The sequence below is a fragment of the Prorops nasuta genome, unplaced genomic scaffold (assembly GCF_024137725.1).
Source record: "Prorops nasuta isolate Cenicafe-Biocafe unplaced genomic scaffold, Cenicafe_Pnas_1.2 PNAS00002, whole genome shotgun sequence".
In the NCBI taxonomy this organism is placed as follows: domain Eukaryota; kingdom Metazoa; phylum Arthropoda; class Insecta; order Hymenoptera; family Bethylidae; genus Prorops; species Prorops nasuta.
Window position 1 is genome coordinate 7,590,590 of NW_027116799.1, and position 21,873 is coordinate 7,612,462.

At 34.2% G+C, this 21,873-nt stretch overlaps 3 protein-coding genes and 1 long non-coding RNA gene across 5 annotated transcripts; 2 read left to right on the top strand and 2 right to left on the bottom strand.

Moving 5' to 3' along the window:
- Window positions 1-219: 219 nt before the first annotated feature.
- LOC136782829 (protein lethal(2)essential for life-like) lies at window positions 220-8,239 on the top strand. 2 transcript variants are annotated; one of them, XM_066742526.1, is made up of 4 exons: window positions 220-347; window positions 2,659-2,901; window positions 6,876-7,097; window positions 7,964-8,239. In XM_066742526.1, the coding sequence occupies exons 2-4, from the start codon at window positions 2,659-2,661 to the stop codon at window positions 8,063-8,065; spliced, it is 567 nt and encodes a 188-aa protein (XP_066598623.1). In that variant the 5' UTR covers window positions 220-347; the 3' UTR covers window positions 8,066-8,239. The 2 variants fall into 2 exon arrangements, with proteins under 2 accessions (XP_066598623.1, XP_066598618.1); XM_066742521.1 differs by lacking the exon at window positions 220-347 and having other exon boundaries at window positions 1,621-2,901.
- Window positions 7,139-9,256, bottom strand: LOC136782839 (uncharacterized). Its single transcript, XR_010824177.1, has 3 exons — window positions 9,091-9,256; window positions 7,768-7,881; window positions 7,139-7,277 (listed from the first exon to the last, which is right to left on the bottom strand). It is a non-coding gene; the product is annotated as an uncharacterized lncRNA (long non-coding RNA).
- A 4,427-nt stretch (window positions 9,257-13,683) lies between these two features.
- LOC136782821 (aquaporin AQPAe.a-like) lies at window positions 13,684-18,847 on the bottom strand. Its single transcript, XM_066742509.1, has 7 exons — window positions 18,744-18,847; window positions 18,490-18,665; window positions 18,276-18,419; window positions 17,964-18,197; window positions 17,796-17,876; window positions 17,033-17,265; window positions 13,684-16,881 (listed from the first exon to the last, which is right to left on the bottom strand). The coding sequence occupies exons 1-7, from the start codon at window positions 18,766-18,768 to the stop codon at window positions 16,851-16,853; spliced, it is 924 nt and encodes a 307-aa protein (XP_066598606.1). The 5' UTR covers window positions 18,769-18,847; the 3' UTR covers window positions 13,684-16,850.
- A 512-nt stretch (window positions 18,848-19,359) lies between these two features.
- Window positions 19,360-21,390, top strand: LOC136780597 (odorant receptor 82a-like). The gene is made up of 6 exons (XM_066739071.1): window positions 19,360-19,722; window positions 20,080-20,627; window positions 20,728-20,827; window positions 20,891-21,001; window positions 21,088-21,243; window positions 21,319-21,390. The coding sequence occupies exons 1-6, from the start codon at window positions 19,360-19,362 to the stop codon at window positions 21,388-21,390; spliced, it is 1,350 nt and encodes a 449-aa protein (XP_066595168.1).
- The last annotated feature ends 483 nt before the right edge of the window (window positions 21,391-21,873 follow it).

Below are 21,873 nucleotides of genomic sequence, written 5' to 3' on the forward strand. Positions count from 1 at the left end.
ACTAGAGTCACCTTAACGTCACCGGCGTCACCGCTTGGAAAACTCAGAGACGCCTCGTTGTTCGGAAAGGCATTCGCGATTTGCTAAAAAAGTGCCAAGACACTGAATCACTCGTCTACTCAACTTCGAGCTTTCGACGATGATATTCTTGGATGGTAAAGTCAGTAAACGTCACGTGGGTTGCGCGACGCAAAGCGTATCTCTCACTACGTGCGCGCAACGATCTATTTAAGTTCCAGCGTTACCAAAAATTGAATCAGAGAACAGTTGGATCCTGAATCATCCATCCACTACCGGAGCTCTGGATCTTAATCCCTTCCTCGAATTTTCTTTCACGTTCCACAAAGGTTAGCGTTCGTCGTTTATCTGAATTTCATTTTTTTCTATTTTATTCAATACACGTATGTGTATAATGCACTCGATGCGACATCGAGGATCCTCGTTTTAGTTCTTTCTGATAACCCATTAATCGTAGCCTAACGTAAGCTAAGAATTATCGTTACCTTAAAAGTAGCATAACTATAATGATACGATTGTTTCGTTACGATTTGCAATTACTTTTCGGACTAACGCCCCTCACGTTTTTTCCTCCGGATCTTAAACTCATCAAACGCGTCAACGAGATACGTATATGCTGTATCGTTTTCGCCTACCGCGTGAAATCACTCGGGGAGATCTCTCATAGAGTATTCCGCTTCTTTAAAAAATCATCGCTCGTCCATCTTTAAAGATATTCGAGACACTCCGTTCATTCCTAAGACAACGCGTTAGAAACTTTTAGAAGCGAGAATGTTCGAGTTTTTCATATGGTATATTGTTATCTTTGTCGTTGTTATTTTTATCAATACCGACCGGTGCAACTTCAACAATTTTTCTCAGCGTTACTTTTATAGTTTTCCGCGTTACACGTTTACACGGCCGGACTAGGTGTTTCCGTCAATGAATTTGAACCTGGCAACTTTCTACCCTCTTAACTCTTAAGCTTATCACTCTACGGTATACTAATCAGTACTTACTTAACCGTAGTAATCTGCTCATTAATTATTCTTCATTTGCATAGTCTCCCGCACGATCTTTACTTAATTAATTACCTTAACAGTATACTACGCTTTATAAAGTACATTAAACGCCATATAATGGATCAAGTTAACCACACATATTTTTATCAATTGTATATATATTTATATATATATATATATTCATCAATCTTTACGTTTGTCATTTATACACAAATTTAGGTTCAATCGAATTGTCCTTGCAAAAAGAGTTTCACGTTGTATTCGAATAGAACGCGTGCGTTAGCAACTGCAAGGGGAAAAACTTTAGAATTTTGTAGAGAAATATGTGCTAATCCCGGTTAACTTTGAACCGACTTACGCTATGTCAAATGTGAATTGTTGGAAGATGATCTTAGCTAGTACATAAACTCGGAATGTTAACGAATAAGACTTACGTAGATCGATCGCTTATTGCAATGATTGGATTTGAATTACCGTAGTGTATTGTAATTGTGCGAACGAGTGAATAATAGGTGAATATTAATATACTATTAATACGCGTGTTAACAGACATTTATTAGCGTGGACTACGTGTATACCGATGCTCTCTCTACTTCAACGTGGCTTCCTCGTTAATACGCCAGATCCCCAAACTATAATGCCTGTCTCATTTTTTTAACGCTTTAAACATTTTCCTGTTTAAACTGCTTATACCGGAGAGTACAGTAACACCTAAAAGTGAACCGCGTAGCGTTAAATTAGCCGGTACTTGCGTGGAGTAAATCGACTACTCTTTAAGGGACGTATCTATAGGCGTGAAGAGAAATCTAACGTTAGCCTAGCTAAACACTTATATCAGCGTATAATCCTAGACTTAACTTTAAACAAATATTCGCTTCTCATCCTATAATACGATTTCTTAAGCATTGTTAAAATTTTATTATCAATATTGGTCGTCATTGATTTTATCTCTTCATTCTTTCCCCTGTTATTGAGCGAACGAACGCTTATCACGATCGCTGTTAGACACGAGATTTTACGCGTGAATTTACTCCAATTTAGGGGACTGTTAAGCTCAGTTTAAGACAACTTTAAACTGAGGTAAGTTAATTTTTTCAACCGATTCCTCGTGACCGTAGCCGGGCGAGAATTGGTCAATGTATTTGCCATTTTTTGAACTGCCTTCAACACTTTTGCTGGGAAGATTTTAATATTTGGAACTATGAAATATCGAAGTCTAGTTACCTCCTAGGAACGTATCCTATGCATAGCCTAAATATGTTCGCGTCATTCTTAAATCAAACGGCTCCTAACATGATGGTGAATAACGTTTTTATTTTTTTCTTTAATTACGCGTTTTAACGTTACAACGCGTTCAACGAAAATCGAGTACGCCTACTCCTGATGTTTCGAAAACTCCTTATGGGTGTTCTTGTCTCTTCCTTACAACTAGAATAGATTTGAGTAAGCCTAGCTTAACACTAAACGTTGTAACCCTAGCTTAATCCAATTTTCAGCATCTATCAACCTTTCACTCTTTGACCAAGTGCTGCTTGGCTAATCTTGTACGCTAACTGTCAGCGCAATGAAAAAAAAGATTTACCCTCTTCTACTCTCAAATTGTGTCGTAATTAAGGTCGTCTTGGATCCTAATTTTCAGATGTCGATTGTACCGTTGGTGTTTCGCGATTGGTGGGACGAGCTTGATCGTCCAATGTCAAGGCTGATGGATCAGCATTTTGGAAGCGGTTTACGTCGGGACGATCTACTTTCGAATTTTTCCAACTTGGGAATCAACCGCAGACCGTTCTTCGGCAACTCTTATTATCGACCATGGAACGTGGCTACGCGTCAGAACTCCAGTGGGGCAAGCACGATTCAACTTGATCAGGAGAAATTTCAGGTTGGTGTCATTACGCGCGTTCTGATCGATATCTATTTTTTTTCACTTTCCAACTCCTCTCTGTTCAGTTTTAAGAACGGATGTTGCATCTCCCAACAAACTTTTAAATGCCCTGTCACTTAACCCTAAGTTGCTTATGATTGCTATACGCGTTGGTTCTTTGATGTTAGCACGATGGTAAACAGTGCGAAAAATTCGCTCATTTTTTTCTACCTTGAACCACTCTAGTCTTAATTATTTTAGGAACGTTTGATTGTTTTCATTGCTCTTGCGCCATTAATTAAATCAATGCGCTGGAATATATCTCACGTGACGTTATACTGTTTGTTAAAGCTCACATTTTCCTTTATTTGACGGTGGTATACGAAAGGTGACCTCGAGAATGGAACTCTGTGTTGCGAAAGGTGGTGTTTTTTTTTTTAAATTTAAAAGCATTTATTATTGAGGCTGTCTCGATCGCCGAGGTCTTAGTTATATTTTTATTTCTTATCCATTAATATGTTTTCAGTTTGGGCGGATATAACGTGTCTCGCACGATCCCTGTCTTTCGTGGAATTTCGCAATATAAGAGTAACATTGCGAGATCCCACGAAAGAGAGGGATCGACCCTAAGCCCTTGTGGTAGCTACTAGAACAAAAAGTCTAAGTGTCTCGCGTTTTAATTAAAAACTAAACTAATTAATACAAAAGGATTATACTTAAAAATAAAAACCCTGTTCTTAGTTTTTGTCGACTACTTTTAGATTAATTTCAAAAAGTTTCAACAGAAAACTGTATCCTTAGTTACATACAATATTCCCTTATTCTATTTAAGCAAAGTTCCAGGTATTAAAAATGGTTCTTGTTAATACATAAATTTAATTCCCTCGTCTAGGTCTCGAGTTTATATTCAGAATCTAAAATTTAGCTGACCCTGAAACAGTTAGTCTATTTTTGGTCGAGTAAAATGGTGAAATGGCTTGAGTTAAGGTGTCGCAAAAAAATATTCGGATGGAAGAGTAGCTACACTCTATTATTATCTGGATAGCAATAGAGTTAATTATTAATATATTTAATCATTGTTCGACGTAGCACCACGTATCTATCTAACAACGACTGTCTCATGCCTTTTCCAAAATCAGAAAAGTCATGAGACAGTCGTTGTTTCTAATTCGACGTTTCACAAAAACGCCTTATTTATTATCGATGTTGTTTTCTTTGAATCTAGTGTACAATTATATGATATGCAGTCAATTAAACGTTACTCTGTTCTAACACCTCTGTTAAGATTGCTTATCGCGAATCTCAAATATTTTAAACTGGACTTTCTTAGTGTTCTTCAAATGTTCTATTGAAAAAAGGGTGGTTACAAGTCTAGCTTAGTAGAAACAAAATTAAAACAAAAGAAATAACTAAAGGAAACTGACACACACAATTAAAGGCACTCCTTCGCTCTCTATCTATCTATATCTCTCGCTCTTTCACTCCCACTCTCTCTCTCTCTCTCTCTAAATATGAAAATCGAAGAATTATTTCGTAGCTATATGTCTGGTTTGATTATTTAACTGGATAAAACGTCTCCTTAAAATCTAGTATGCTCACGCTACTTTATAGCACGCGATATTCTTTCACTTCCTGCCTCTATCGTAACTTAGTAACTCGTTAGTAACTTTGACCTATGATCAGCGCGAAATGGTCTTACTTAAGATGGTACAAATACGCTCGAGGTCAAAAATTTCCTGACAAACTTAGCCTATTACAAAAAACGGCTACTTTCTTAAGATACGCGACATTTATTCATATAAACGTAGGCTGAGATACAGTTTAAAGTGACTTTTTACCTCCCTTTCCTCCTTCTACCTCAATAATTCTTCATTTCTTATTTAATAACTTATTGTATACAAAAATGACTCGCTTGGCGAGATGTAAAGAGATATAATAAGGAGCTTCTTTAGATAGATAGCTAGCGAATTACCGTAGCTTTTCTTCGTATTTATTTATAAAAATGTGAAACAATTTAAGATGTTCCGGGGCCATAAAGAAAAGTCAAAATGCATGGATGATAGGGCATTCGTTGAATTAGGTATCGAAGGTGCACGAGAATATTGTAAAATGGTTGAGGGAATTGGAAGAAAAGGGGATGAAGGAAAGGGGGTTAGGGAGAGGAAATAAGGATGTGCAGGGGAAATGGGACAGGGGAGAAAAACAAAATTACTTATGGTTTATTCTGAGAAAAGGTGGTTTTTCTTTAAAACGGGGAGAGTGTTTCAAACCAACATTTAAGAGCACGATGAGGTGGTCTTTGTTGGAAAGATCTAACAGCCATCGAGTAAATAATGGCGATAGAGGGTATGGAACGAAACGAGAAGGGAAAGATAAATATGCGAGAAACTGAACTAACGAAAGGAACGAAAAATTCGGAACACTAGAAGGCCCGGAGCTTGAACGCTACTACTTCCACCGTTACCGACTCTGCCCTTCCCTCTCTTACGGCTCAGCATCTGATTTTTCTTCTCGCGTTGCATAGTTTTTTCTTTTAAAGTCCTTTCTTTTCCCTTCTCGCGTTTTCGATGATCTTCTAATTCGCTTTGCTAAATACGATCTCCCACCCCTTTCTCGACTAAATCTAGTGGGAACGCGCGCGCGTGCGCGCGCACCACCTTCTTCTCTCTACAGTACGCTTCTTTTTCTTTTCTTTCTACTCTCAATCCGTTTCTAATCGAAACTTCTCAACAATGCTCAATAATAAAAACAGACGCACACCCTTCCTCAATCAAATCTAGGAATCTTCCTCTCTATTATTAATCACAGTAATATCACACCATAGTTAAATCGCCTCAATGTTAATCGCAAAGCAAGACGAGATTCGCAGAAAAGCTTTCTCTCTAACGATTTTCTTATCTTTGTCTATTCTCATTGAGAAAATTTTTACAAAAGGTCGTCGTCACGCTCAGTCTTCTTGGGGAGGAAGAACCGAAAAGAGTTTGGTGCGCGCCCCCTTAATGGGGGCGCCACTCGCCCTACGGCCTACCCTCGGTGTAGCTCTATACAAAAATAAACACTTTTACAACCTCAACGATGTAATTAGTACAAAGAGACTTAAAAAATCTATATGTACAAACTGCAGCGAGATGGATGCCTTCCAATCTTCGTGATAAGAATCTTTGGATGGATAATTAGCGCATTGTGTATGTGTTTGTTCTTCACTATTTTTTCCCTTATTTTTTTCAAGGTTTTTGCCCTAAGCCGGGCCACCGAGATCAGGTCTATCAGACCGATCGGTGAACCTCGGTTTGGTCTTTCAGATTTAACGCGCTTTTGTCTTACTTGTTCTTTCTCTACGCTGCTTGATCAAGAACTAGCTGCTAACCACGAGAAGGATAGACTATCTTCAAAATGTGCGAGTAGTCGCACGATCTCACTGATTAACACCTACTTGTATGTATGTACGTCTTTTTTGTACGACAAGAAAAGAAGTGTCTCACACAAGTAGGTGGTCCTGACAACTACATCTTCCCGGTTGGTCTTTGTACAATGACGGTAAATATCTTAATTGAAAACTTACATCAAAAGTTAAGACGTTTGGCGAACTTCGCGCGACTATTCTCTTTTCATGTTTCTTCGAAGAACTCCCTGAATTACGAAAATCTTGAATATAGATGGAGAAGAACTAAACCACCCGGTGAGCAAGCACCGGGGGTTATTACACGTGTATAAGAACCTTCTCAGAAGTTAGTCGGTGGAAATTGTGCGTACATTAGCTTGAAAATTTCATCATATTTCTTATCAGATAGTCGTTGTGTTCTAATTATGCGATATTCTCAATGGTGCAGCGAGGAACAGGCCTCGCGCAATTGTTATTGCTTAATAATAGACTACCTCTTTTTTCTAGTAACTTAGAATGTACAATAGCTAAATCTGATATAGTATAGAGGCTGGATAAATTAAAAATTGAAATATGCTGATTTCTGACTGGATTTCTTTCTGATACGCAGGTAATACTGGATGTTCAGCAATTCTCACCGGATGAAATTTCGGTGAAGGTGGTGGACAACAACGTGATTGTTGAAGCCAAACACGAAGAGAGGCAAGACGAGCACGGTTATGTCAGCAGGCACTTCGTGCGCAGATATGTCTTGCCCTCGTCTCACGATGTGTCGAATGTTACCTCGAGCCTCTCCTCTGACGGCGTCTTAACTATCACGGCACCCAAAAAGGTAGGCGTTGATTTCTTAATCGCCCAGCTGCCGATTCACGGGATAACCGCGAACCAACAGCCCTTTTCCTTTAATCCACCAACGATTCCTTAGCTCTTTATTACGGTTTCTTTAGGACGCCAATGATGTAATGCCGGTAACCACCCGTCGAAACTCTCGATCAAATCTTACGAGTCTGCTCTAAATGTAAAAAGAACACGTAGCATTAGTCGCCTATCCGCTCTAGCGCGATCTCTTCCTTTAAAACGAGGCATACTCAAAGATTATTTGATTTATCGATCTTTTAATCTCGTCACTAATCACTATTAATGAAATCGAAAAAATAATAACTTTTTTATTAAAACGAGTATTCATTTTTAACTTCTTAGCTTTTTATTTCAATTTTTTTCCTGATATGTAAATAGAACTCTGACTGGTAATCGATAATGAAGAATCGGAGTGCGCCTCGTATAATTATATTGCTATTATCATATTGTTAACTTCGAAGCAGACAGGAATATTTCGCGATAAATTTACGATATACAATCATTATACATTTTTTTTAAAGTAGTAGTAATTCAGCTATACAAACGAAAATCTAATAAGAATCTAAATTTGAGTCTTTTTCCGATATTAGAAATTTATTAGATAACGTAATAAATTTTTGTTTGTCAGTTCATTGACCGCTTACCTAGAACTCGAGATGATCTTCTCAAACGTGTTCGAAATGCGAAGTATTTCAAACTCTAATCAGACCAGATATTGATGCGTACGGATTGTTCAAGCACCAACCCCGTAGGGTGCTCTATAAAAAACAAATAATTAGCATCCGATTCTGCTTACTGTATTATTTTAAAACTAAAGCACTATATATTTTAATGTTTCAGAGCCTTATTCCTGCTGGAACTGAAAGATTCATTGATATAGTTAAAACCGGCGTTCCCGCTGAGAAACCCGTAGTGGTAGAAACCATCACAGAACAAAAGTAATAATAGTTCATCTTCCCTTCCCATTTATTTTAAATTGACTGTATTGAATTATTTGTAAAACAATGTAATTTAAAATGTCTTTGACACAATTTTTATATCATAAATTATAGCTGCAACTTTTTATTTTGTAGTAAAATATACGAACTTTTTTGAATATATATTTCCACTTCCATAGTCTTTAGTTTTTACTGTATTTCATGATTTTTTAATATTTAATGTATATTTTTCAATCTCCTGTGCATCGTATGACTCCGAAATATTTTAATATCACTGAATACTGGGGCCCATTTTGAGGAAGGCCATGAACATAAATAGAAACTATACACTTTATTATCAAAGTGTATTCATATAACTTTGTTGTTGCTCCAATACTTTTTATATTTATGATTAAAATAAGGTATCTCAAAAAAGTAGCACTTGCTAAGTAGCATAATTTTAAGTTACCCTATTTGAAAAATAAATTGTATTGTAGCAACCACAAAATATCTATACCGCGAATTAGTTAAGAATCATAAAAATAACCTTTCCACACTTATGTTATCTTAAAGTTTATAATATATTTTATAATACTGATTTTTTATTCAATTGGTTAATTTAAAAATGCAAAATTGCAATAATACGTCTCTGCACGCAAACTCGATTTATTGTTCTCAATTGTTTAAGTATCAACAATGTTTGATCAATATCAGGTATAAATCAAACATTGAAAAAAAGTTTAACAATTGAAAGAAATAAATCAAATACAGATTTCAATTTAGAAATACAGCTACAAGAAAAATATCCTAAAATCATCTATTCAATTTGTTCAATCGATAATATTCTCAGAAGAAAGAATATTAATATTATCCTTAAACAAATTGAAAGAATCTGTAGATGGAAAGAGATGCAAAAATGCACATTCGGTGTTGCAACGATGCACTTTCACATCGCAAACCACTTGTGGATAGGCAGTTGCAAGTTCGCGACCGTAGAATGAAATCTAAAAGGAAAGAAAAGGGATTAATAATATTTTGTATAATACTCACGGTAAACCGAAGCGTTCCGCACCGGCTACCCGCTTGTCTACATTTTCCCTTTGTGTTGTGTCAGCCTCGAAGAGGATGAAAATTGATGGAGAATGTTCACTGGGTCGTGGGGGTTTTCGGGTCTTCTGTTCCGAACGTAATGAAAGTTTGTTTACGAATGCGCCGAGCTCGACCGGCCGGCCCTCTTTTATAGTCTCGCGGCGTCGCAGCGCCGTAGGTTCCAGCTTCTACGCCGCTTTCTAGAACGTTCTACCGCAGCTGCAATCACCGTTTTTCAACCCTAAAAACCTGAAATTTTTCACCCTAAGTGCATCCGTTAGAATCAGACGATGAGATTTTATGGGTTTTATAGTTTGGCATGATGATTTTTTTCACTGCAAAGTCAAAAATGAAGAAAAACCGAGTATTGATCCGTTCGTAGACGACGAGATTTCTGGCACGTTCGCTCGGTTTGCCCCACCAGTTCGGCTCTCACCGACGTGGGGTTTAAGTCAGTGTGTGTGTGGTGGCAGCTTCCGTGCCCCGCCATAACACTGCTTCTACGACGAATCTCAAAGCCAGTCAGCGTATCTGGAAATGTTTTTCACGAGCCAACAACAGGCCTACGTGCGTCCAAACACACGCTGTCCCTAACAGCCAAACTTTGTTCGATATGTTGATTTCTATACGGCCTCTTCGCAACGGAAAACCAAACTGCGCTGGAAACCATGCGATCTGGCAGTTGTTCGAGAAAGGTCGTTGTTGCTAACTGCGTAGATTCTAGAACGACCTTCGTTGAACTTTTCCTACGCTCTTCGTGAAAATTCTTTAAGGGATAAATTCACCCTTCGTTTTCCTCTATTCATGGTATGCACTTATTTATATACTAATCGGTGCTAATGATTCGTGTCATTTGAACTCGACCTAGATATTTCTTAAAGACTTTATTATATAAAACAGAAATAAACGATAAGGAGAGATTAAAACGGCATTTCGTTAATCATTGTTATGTGCATAGTGAAGTTATTTTTAGTAGAATGTTATTAGTTAAATCAGTACTGTTATACAAACGAGGCAAAGTTACGTGACTCATTATTTTGTAATAATTTATATGACCCCTGGTGCATCGGAAAATAAGATGTGTTATGTCGGATTATTAATTTAAACAGAATAATAGTTTCTCTTTCATTTCTTTTTAAATATATTGTTATTATTGCTATTGTATCGCTGTGTTTTATTGTCATTAATAAATTATTAAATTATTTTTTATAGCTTGAGAGGATTTCATTATTTTGGTAGAATTTCTTGTTTACTTATTCCAGTATTTTTGATAAAAAAAATATTTGTTTCCATACTGATATAGGTCAATGCTCTAATAGATGAATTATTATTATCTCAGGTTAGAGTTAGATAAGAGTATTGATTTTTATTGATGTTTTTTAATTTACGAAAATACAAGCAAAGACTCTTCTAGAAAGGGCGTGTGCCCGAGGTCAGTTTGTAGGTTCTAGAATGACGTTGTAGACACTTCCGCTCTTCTTGGCTTGGTTTGATCAATTTGTCAACTTCAAGAGGAACTAGGTTACCACTAAAATATATATACTTTGCTGATAAAAACGAACGACAGTGCATAACTTACTATGTACGACCAAATAAATAAAATTAATTTCTAATAGATTTTCCTACGGATTTTTTTTTAATTAATAGACACATGGAAGAAGATACTGAATTTATATACTGTAAATTAAATTATTTGTAAAATAGAACCTTTTAAATACAATTTTGCTAACGTGGGAAGTTAATCTATGGAATAGACTGTAATATTTTTAAATTGTGTAGCTGTATATAAGCGCTGGGAAAGGGCTTATGAAAGTTATACAGGGATTACTTAAGAAAGGCAACTGCGTAGATTCCTTAACGATCATCAGCACGTGTTTTTATCTTATTTTATCTCTTTTCATGAAAGGAAAGGGAGAGAAAGACGGAGTACAGAATAAAATACACTATTTATTGTCATACAAGGCAAAAAGCTATCTGCAGAAAAGTATTAGACTGCAACTAAAAATAGTATAAAGTACTCTCGTACAAAGCAGAATAAAAATAACAATTGCAGGTACAAAACGCAAATAGAGAGTGAGAGAATATTCGGTCATTAGCGTTACTGCGTCGAAACTCTGGCAGATTACTGCTCACACTTGATAAATTTGCACGACTCATCGGGAATGGTTGAGATTTCATACAACTATACGTGGGACCATACTGACTCACTCACACGCATACGCACACACAGTCGACCGTCGAGTCTCCGCGGTCTTGTATTGGTTTGTTTTCGGCGGGGCACCGGTGAAAAGGGACAAGGAAGTCGAGGCAACCAGTGGAAGGGCAACACAGAGAAAGGGCACTTCGAGGTCACAGCGAACTGCGTAGAACTGAAAAACAGCCTTCGCTGGAGCCTTCCTTTGCGTGGATTCTGTTTTTATCAAACGACCTGTATAATATATACTCGTTATTTTTAATACGCAGTCAAGCCACAGTTACTATAACGCATAAACCGTAGGCTGTTTCTTTACAAACGACCGCGCATCCGACTCATTCAGTCATTCAAAGCAAAGGGTTAATTGAAACGTCTTGTACTTTAATTTACTTTAAAACGTTCAATACGATAAAAATAGCTTGTGTTTATTTTTTCTAATAAATCAACTGTAAACGAAACGTAGATCCCCCTCTTGGACTGCGGAATAGCCGAGATAATAAAAACAGCAATTAATAATTAAACTTAAGTCAGAGCGGAGAATATTGAGAAAAGAATATAGAGAAATTGTTAGAGCGAGTAGTTCTCGGGCTACTTCCCTTAATAATTGTTTCTTTATAAAAGTCTTCTGAAATTATTTGGATCAGCATTATTAAACGGATCCAGTTGGTCGACTGCTCGGACAAGAATAATGCAATTTTATTCATGCGAATATCAGGGTGGCGGACAAGATGCTTATCTCCCTGCTGGAAACGGTTCGATCATTCTTATGATATAATACACTGAGCACAACGGCGGGAGATTAACTTTGGATGGAAAGAGACGGTGGAGGGGGGAAGGTAGGGGCTCGGGGCCCGGCTCAGGGAAAAAGAAACAGAACGGACACCAAGAAAACTGTATACATGTGAGTATAGTTACACGTGGCAATAGCGTTCATTGTAAGAATGAATAAAGAAGCAGCCGGCCGGCGTCGGTTGACGAGTTTCTGGCAGCTGATTTTCTGCTCTGAGAACTTAACGCACTGACGTAACTCACTGCGTTTCATAAATCTGGTTTATTAGAACGAATTTACAGTTAGCTGCATAGTCTAGACGTCGCGTGGCAGTTTGCACTCGATGCTGCGACCAGCCACCGTCGACCATTTCTAGAGCAGGTCGTGGACTCGCTAGAATTTCTCATTAAAAAACACGAGAGTTTATTACGTACACCTTATACGTGCATGCGACCTGGCAAACTCTGTTTGTCGTCCCTCGTTCGCCCCGCGATCATCTTACGCAATAGTGCTCAATCGAGTCTGAAAAGGACCACCTTTCGAAGTATCTTTTATTAACTTTGACCCCAAATTAATTTCTGCGTATAGAACTTGATATACTGGTTATACACGCCTCATTTTAATGAAGTGCAATTTGAAATCCATGACAAATGAGCATTGAGGGCCATTCAAGATCAGATTCTTCTCGGTGGCTTGCGAAAGTTTCGTCGGTAATGGAAAAGCAAAGAATAAACCAGTCCTACTTTTGTCCTGATTGATTTAGATATGCAAGATGATATACTATAGCTCGTCTCGTCTCATGCAAACTTCGTTTATAGAGCATTGAGAATAAGCTGTTGCATATTTCAGTCTTTAAAACCAGTCAGTTTTTAAAACCCCCCCTTCGTACCAAATTCTTCGGTAAATGATGAATAATACAAATGAAGAGATGTCAAAAGTAAAATTTCCAGAGTTTCGTTCGTTTGCCAAATCTAAAAGTGTATTTTGTACGCCCTGGATACGTTCTAGAATGTTCTGCGCTTCGCTGTTCTGGCAAATCGATAGCTGCACCAGCCATATCTATATGTTGCTAAGTGCACTATCTCTTTAAAAAATATAGGAAATATTTTAATTGTAGATTAACTTTATTAAGTAGAACGTGAATAACCTAGAGTGGTCGTTCGTGGTTACAAATTAGGCCTAGGTCTGGACAAATTTAGATATTGAGATTTTTCGTACAGCCAGGCCTCGAAAGCAGTGCGGAAATAAAAAATGCTGGCTTAAATAATTTATACGATGGTCACTTAACTCGTAATGAGAAAATCTATACAGCCCAGCAACGGATGCATTTGCGGTTTCTAGAAATATCTGTGAAATACCCTGTTATTGATCGCATCTGTGATCTAACCACACCTGTAAGTCCCGATTATCTCTCGTCTTCTCTTGCCAAAAGGTTAACGAACTTTAGTCTATTCTCTATTTTACCAAGTGCTGATTGTCTTCTGAACTCGGTTCAATATTATGCAGCTTTAAATAGACCTATCTCTAAGAGGAAGCCTCTCGGTGGAGAGGAGGGGGCTCGCAAATTTTGACAAAATGTTATACGTATATTTTTTAGCCGATAATAAGAGACACGTATTTTTTTTGGCCGTTTCTATTCTCTTTTGACTTTTTGGAATTATTTTTTATCCAGATAAGCTACAAGGATCGAGACAAAGTTCAAAATGTATACATTTTATTCTCTATGTAGAATAGTCTAAGAATGGCTTAAAAACATTCCATTTTTTATTTAAAACTTTAACAATTCATCAAGATAGAGCGACGTGAATCATAAGACTTTTTTTACTGCTGCAATAAACTCGCTTTCAAAGTCATATTCTTTGATATTACATGTTTTTAATAATTTATACAAAAAACTCATAATACTGCATGTATATTAAATTTATTTTACAAATTAAAATTTCAGCTTCTTTTTATTGAAGTAGCTATTACTTGCATAGATAATACTCCTATGTCCTGTACTTTTAATGAAATAGATATTAATATTTACTTATGATAAGTAGTAGATAATTTTAAACATGCAAGTCATTGTTATAATTTTGGTCGATAAGATAGCAGAACTTCCGTATATATACTGGGTGGGAACAGATTATTACTTTAGTTCAAAAATTACAAAAGATCAGAGTAGAATTAGGATTTAGCTTTTTAATGTTTTAAAATCTTATTTAATCCGGTATAAACGTTGTTAATTTATTATATATTGTATTTAGTTCTATAAATAGCTTTAAAGTGGAAGTTACAAATCAAGAAACAGAGTGGGCTGCTGATATAATATTAATAATGATTTGAACATATGGATATAACTGTTGAATTTGAAATTAAGAATATATTAGACTTTGATTATTCTCCCTTCTCTCTCTTACTATAAGTTTATAATACTGGAAATGTAGAGGATTACGAAAAAACATCTGAGATTTTTATAGCAAAGGAGTGTAAACAAATTTGCATATATTCCAGATCAAGTTTGTGTAAGAGATAATGAAGACTTAGTTTTTGATTATGAAAAAAATGCGGTAGAATATTTGTGAACAGGTCAAATAAAGAGTTTTCTTTGTTGTAAAGTTTTCTTCGTAATATGTTTTGTTACTTTCTTTGACACAATTCTAAACTAGTATTTAAAATTGGAAAATTAAGTATTGGATGTTTTGAAAGAGGATTTTGGTGAAAGTGCAACTCTTTCTTCGGCTTTTATAGCTCAGTGTCGTATATTTGTATTATACACTGGTACATGCTTATTTCGAACATCCATAAAATTCGTTTACTATAATACTGTACTATTTTATCTCATATTATTTCGTAGGGTCTAACCATTTTATTTATTACATCCACCTTTATAATAAGCGTACGGATTGATTTTTTTGTTGTATTAATCACAGTGGATGCATCTAAATATTTTGTTTTACCTGTGATCGCTAATATTCAATAGCATTTTTTTTCATAATCAAAATCTAAGTTTTCATCATCTCTTCCATAAACTTTATCCGAAATATATGCATCTTTGATCACATACCTTTGTAACAACCGTTTGATGTTCCTTCATGATTCGTTAAAAATTCAGCACTATGAACTTCGTAAAGGATCATCAAAGTCTAATGTATTTTAAATTTCAATTTCGGTAATATCTTCAGATACTCGAATAACAATTAATTTAAGATAATTGTATAGCAAATTCCTTTTTTTAATTTATAACTTCTGTGTTATAGAAATTTATAGAATTAAATATAATTGATAAGAAATTGATAAAGTTTATTCAAAATAATATTTTAAATCATTAAAAAGCAAAATCTCATTTCTAGTCTAGATTTTATAAGAATGAAATTAAAGCAATGTGATCTCTTTCCTACTACTATTTATACAGAATTGCTATTTTGTTATCTATCTATATTTAACACTGACTTGTGTGCATGTTTAAAATTACAAGTTGATTATTATCCGTAAATATTCATGTCAACTTCATTCAGAATAAAGTACATAGAAGTATTATTTATATAGTATAATAACTACTTTGATAAAAAAGCTGAAATATAGTTTTAAAAGTAAACTAAATACACAATATCATATAATATAGTCTTTTTCTAAATAATTTTAAAACAAAGCGAAAGCAAAAAAAAACATTGTCATGGAAATGGAATTGTTTGAATTTGTGAAAAACTCTTTTGGTTAATGCTCTGATTATTGTTAATGTATTATTAATTAAAAGAAAACAAAAGTACGCATGGAATCTTAAATTTTATTCATCAAAATATAAACGTATTTTTTATTTTCATTTTTTTTCGCTGCTTACCATCACAATATCATTCAAGATGATAGGTCCCGTGATAAAAATTGTTTAAACACATTTTTAACTTTGGCGAATAACAAAAATTAAACATCTGTTTTATTGTTTTTATGGAATAAACTATTGCAACGATTAATGTTATTTTCATACAAATGCATAACAGATTTAAAAATTATTAACAAATAAATGTTAAGCTTTTCAATAATAAAAGTGATCAATTTTTAACGACGCGTTTAAACTATACTCTCTACATAAAGAATAAAAAAACCGCATTAAGCTTTACCCATCTTTGTAGCTTTTCTCCATCAGAAGTTATCTCGAAAAGCGAAAAAAATGTTCAATTTTTAAATGGCAAACCTACACCTTAAACTGACTTTACAACCGATAAAAAAATACGTTTCTCTTATTATCGGCTAAAAAATATATGTACAAAATTTGATGAAACTCGGCAGAGAGCAAACCCAAAAGGTTTTCTAAGTACATAGTATTATAGTCTTTTATTTGAAACGCAATTTAAACTGCTGTTTTCTTTTATACACTTTTACATAAACAATTATTGTCATATTATGTAACGCAATATATATTATCTTTAAATATATTTTCGCCTATCTGTATCATAATACGTGTCTCTTTTGTTATTAAAGTTACATATTTTCTAAATATTTCAAGATAAAACTTTAAAAATAATGTTCTTCTTGATACGGACAATCCACAATATGCGTTTGAATAACTACTTATCTTCCTTCGTGTGTTTACTTACAAAAAAGCTTACTTAGCAAAAGACATATAGCTAATGTGCACTATATACTATAGTGATGCAATTATCATATCAGTAATGCAATACTGGAACTTGCAGGTGAGTATATATAGCTACCGGTTACTATCTTGCTGAACAGAGACATCTTTCGAAAGCAGTTTTAACTGGCAAGAACCAACAGTGTTCAGCAAAGTACCAACGAACGGTCAGGAAGACTACCAATGAAAAACAATTATCTTACCAGAAATCACGCTTATTTATTATAATTATTACGTCCGACTTAAATCACTTGTGTCCGAAGTTGTAAAAAATATTTTTCTAAAACTACAAGTGCCAAATACAAAACGAAAGAATAAAATATCTTACAGAACTTCTTTTAACGATCCGTCAGGTTGATCCATTTTATCTTTGTTCGTATTATTCATGTGATTTGCAATAGCTTCAAATTCGCCATTCTGTGTCGTTTCTGCAGATTTTAATGTTTTCAAGCCTTTCATACTGCAATTCAGATTTTTCTTATTGCTTTCCTTTTCTAACAGTAGATAGCGGTAGGTATAACTACCAAGGAAGCCTCCAGCTGTTGGACCCAGCCAATAAAGCTGCAATGTTAAAATAAATTGTATAATTCGATAATATAAATCTAATTTGTTATTCCCAGTTATTTAGTTTAACACTAAACGTACCGAGAATTTCTTATATAATGCGTGTTAATATTTACAAATAAGGGTCATTTGACCGTCAAATGGTAATAACTTTAGTGTTAACATTAATTTAATATATGCATGTAATTCATTGAAGGTAAAAATAAAAAAAATTATAAGTCGGAAATACTAATAATTATCTAAACGGTCGTTTGTTTTGAATATAAGCAACTGATTGTAATAAGTTATGCAATATTTATATAAATCCGTAAAAGATTAATAATCTTTGTGAAAACTAAGAGATATGATAAAACTTGATAAAGATTGATTTCAATTACACAATGTTATACACGTCATTACATACAATCCTATATAAATATAAACCTTTTCATACATAAAATTAAATGTTAAGAAAATAAATTGCTTAACCGAAATAAAAATTACTAAATTATCGAAAATTGTAATTGAATAATTTTATTATTGATTACCCATTGATTTTTCCACGCTCCATTCCAAAGCGCTGGGCCAAATGACCTAGCAGGATTCATACTACACCCTGTATATGGACCCTAAAAACCACTTGTTTAAAATCTACACCTAATCCTGTGCATTATAAGAAAATATAATAATTTAAAATATATAAAATACAAAAATACCGCAGCGAATGATATAGCAGCAACGGAAAATCCAAATCTAAGTGCCGTTGAATCCGTTGTATGGGCACAACGACGGTCCCACGTAGCGCAGGCCCCAAGGAGAATAAATGCCGTGCATAAAGTTTCAATTATAAAGGCTTGCGCCAAACTTATGCTTGGATGTACTTCTGTCACGCACAAACCAAGCGTGGAGTTAGAAAATCCATCGTTAAACAGATTTCCCGGCGTCACTGTCTGAAATGAAAATCCTTTTGATCGTGGAAACCTTGCTTTCGACATTTGATTTAAAGTTCAAATTATCTGTTGGTGTACCATGAGTAAAAAGTATCCTATAGTAGCACCGATAACTTGTGCTACACAATAAATGAATGCTGTTGGAATTGATTTAAGGCCCATGATCACTGACCCTATAGTAACTGCTGGGTTTAAGTGAGCACCACTTACATGTCCAAGCATCTATGTATTTAAAATTTTAAGTATTGAATTTAGCATTGAATTAAGCAAGTATATATGTAAGTTATAATACCATAATGATGAGGTTAACAGTTAAACCAAACGTTAAAGCTGTTTGTAGAGGTGGGGGTGGGCTAAGTGTCATGGTACCAATACATCCCATGCAACCAATGAAAATAAGTATTCCAGTACCAATACACTCCGCTATAAACATGGTCAGTGTACCTGACTGAATTTTCCATAATTCCCCTGTTTTATTTTTAACAAAAATTCAATAAATTTCTCTGAGAAATTTTTGCACACATAATACATATTACTTTCACTTACGACTAGGAATCAGTTTTTGAGACATTTCAAATTTTACAGAATCTAATCACTATATAAGGCACTTTTAACGACCTGCAGCTAGACAAACCTACTTTACCAAATCATTAAACACTACTGTCTACTAGTATCTACTTGAAAAATCTCATAACTGAAACCTTATCATATCGCAAGCACCGATAGTACAATACATCCTCTGTTGAATCGCGGTCTCTTTCTTCAACTTCTGGTGTTGATGATAATATCGAATTTTCCTTTCCAAAAAATTTGTGTTTGCAGTTCAGTATTAGTAAATTAAACATTATTCTTTTCACAGATTCACACTACTCTTAAATTGTGTTTGTGAAAACTGATAAGGAATCGAAAATAACTGAAGACGGTGGAGTAATAGCAGTCTTTAAATTAGTAATTAATTCTTTCACGAGTTTTTTAAAAGCCAATAGTTTCATAATATTGTCTATTCATGTTGGTTTTTTCCATAAAATTCCACGTACAGTAAAAGCATGCGTTAGAAATAATATTATTTGCGTTTAGCCCTCGTTATGAGTTCGGCCACTTAAGTAGATTGCCAAGAATTGATTTGGAATTACTGATTATTGTGGGAGCTATACTTATTCAAATGATCGCTTATTTTAGTAAATTCAGCCTTATTACATTTAGGAACATCGTTCACGATCGCAAAGCTTCTGTGGTTCTGTGGGTTTTCGTCATGTATGAGAAAAGTTACTTAAATCTATTGCAAAGTGATCGAATATCTTATAAAAATATACATTTTAAAACTGACGCAGCATACGTGGTAAACATAGCCAAAAAGCTTTTAACTCCAATTGGCATTTATCCTCTTCAACGTGGTGATTCTTTTTGGGATTTAACTAGACTTTATTTGCAATCAATGATTATTTTTTTTCTCATGTGTTTTCTATTGATTCCTCACGTAATTTATACATTTTTTGATGCTGAAAATCTGACTAAATATATGAAGGTAATTATTAAATTATAATCTAATAGTATTATACACAGTACTCTAAATAAAATGTTAGAAAGCTGTGTATGCTGTATGTTACGTTTTGGCGTCGTGCCTCGGCGCCACTGTCTGATCGGCCAAACAGATATCTAAGGACGCCATTGGTTAATTTACAATCTAAATAATTCAAAAACTAATAGATGAAACTTAAAATTTCAAATGGAGTTTTTCTTGTTACACTCCTAAGATCTACTAGTTAAAATATAAACAAATTTTTTCGAAGCACCCTGTACAAGTTAACTTTTTCCAATCCGGTTGTTACATTTGTTATTATATAAATTAAGAAGCTTTTTAAGAAATAATATAATTTTATAGGTGATTGCTGCCCAAGTGTTTAGCCTTTTGGCTTTGATTAAATTTTTTACCATGATAATTAATAGAAAAAAAATAGCGGTTTGTTTGAGAGAAATGGAAAACCAATACAGAAATGTAAAATGTGAAGAGGATCGAGAGGTGATGAGAAATAGTGCAAAGATAGGTAGATTTTTTACGTTGGCATATTTAGGTCTGACTTATGGGGGAGCATTACCGTATCACGTTATCATGCCATTCGTCGCTGATAGAATTGTGAAAAATGACAATACAACACAAATTCCTTTACCTTACCTCAGTAACTATATTTTTTTCGAAGTGGAGGACTCCCCTTTTTTCGAAATGATGTTTTTTTTACAAATCTTTATCAGTATCATTATTTTAACAACCAATTGTGGAGTTTACAGCTTAATCGCTTCATGCGTGGTCCATTCTTATTGCTTGTTTGAAGTTGTTAACAGACAAATCAGTATAATTCTTTATTCGAAATCTTCTGAAAAGATTAAAATTCGATTAAAAGTAATTATTCAATACCATACACAAGCTATTTTGTAAGTTTGTTAACTTTTTATATTTATAATTTATTTAATTTCTATATATCTTGTGTATCACCTATTAATTTTTTTTCTTATTTCAAATATTTTAATGCAGATATGCAAACATGATAGAAGGTGCACTACATGTTGTATTTTTATCTGAAATGGTAGGCTGTACTATAATAATTTGCTTTCTTGAATATGGAGTGCTTATGGTAAGTTTAACTTATCTTAATTAATTAATAATAAATAAGTTAAAAAGAAATTATTATTATTAGGAATGGGAAGATAAAAAAACATTACAAACCATGGTTTATTTTATCCTGATGACATCGATTTTCGTTAATGTTTTTATAATGTCTTTTATTGGGGATCGCTTAAAGGAAGAAGTAAAAAAAATTTATTTGTTCTCAATATTTGCTCAGTTATTGAAATGTCATTTGTAAATTTATATGAATCATCTTTGTTCTTGAAGAGCGAGAAAGTGGCAGATAGTATTTATTTAAGCGATTGGTATAATCTTCAGACTAAACTGGTTAACGATCTAAGATATATAATGATTAGATCCAGAAAATCATCTAGATTAACTGCTGGGAAAATATTTAACATTTCTTTAGGAGGTTTTTGTGAGGTAAATAATGCGGAAGGGGTGAAATTACAAAAAATATTATAATATAATAATAACATTTACCATCTTTCTTTACAGGTTGTTAAAACGTCAGCAGCATATTTTAATTTTATTCGTGCTATTTCGAACAAATATTTACAAGCCCAATAATATATAGATAGAAGGTTTCTAATTTTTTGACAAATTTATCTCATTTGAAAGATGGCTTGACGGTTAAATTCGATATGCAGATTTTTAATATGAATGTATGATAACGAAATTATGAATTTTTAATATTATTTTACTTGCATTAATAATATGTTTTTACACTGAGGCTGCTTTCACACTTTTATCTAGATGAACGTGCTTCGTAAGGTCACTGAATGCAATAACGAAAACAAAGCTTTACAGTATTGTTTCTCCTATATGTATCGTACAGAATTGTCGCAAAAATCATGCAACTGTATAATAAAATAAAGTTTGCTCTCTATATAAAATGCATCTATTGCAGTGAGTAATTTCTTTATAAAACTTTGAATTGACAAATTACATCTAGCTGCATTTCCTCTGTGAAATCACCGAAGAAATAACAGATTGACAATTGCAAATCACAGTACTATGTTAGAAATAGCCAAGCTTAGAGGAGTTTGAAAA

Bases quoted from the DNA above. Each gene is read 5' to 3' on its own strand.
- LOC136782829 (XM_066742521.1), top strand. From the start codon at position 2,584: ATGAAAAAAAAGATTTACCCTCTTCTACTCTCAAATTGTGTCGTAATT. The intron at 2,902-6,875 runs GTTGGTGTCATT...TCTGATACGCAG, and splicing joins TTGATCAGGAGAAATTTCAG to GTAATACTGGATGTTCAGCA. The intron at 7,098-7,963 runs GTAGGCGTTGAT...TTAATGTTTCAG, and splicing joins CTATCACGGCACCCAAAAAG to AGCCTTATTCCTGCTGGAAC.
- LOC136782821 (XM_066742509.1), bottom strand. From the start codon at position 18,768: ATGTCTCAAAAACTGATTCCTAGTC. The intron at 18,420-18,489 runs GTATTATAACTT...TTAAATACATAG, and splicing joins CTGTTAACCTCATCATTATG to ATGCTTGGACATGTAAGTGG. The intron at 17,266-17,795 runs GTAATCAATAAT...TTAACATTGCAG, and splicing joins GAGCGTGGAAAAATCAATGG to CTTTATTGGCTGGGTCCAAC.
- LOC136780597 (XM_066739071.1), top strand. From the start codon at position 19,360: ATGATCGCTTATTTTAGTAAATTCAGCCTTATTACATTTAGGAACATC. The intron at 19,723-20,079 runs GTAATTATTAAA...ATAATTTTATAG, and splicing joins ATCTGACTAAATATATGAAG to GTGATTGCTGCCCAAGTGTT. The intron at 20,628-20,727 runs GTAAGTTTGTTA...ATTTTAATGCAG, and splicing joins TACCATACACAAGCTATTTT to ATATGCAAACATGATAGAAG.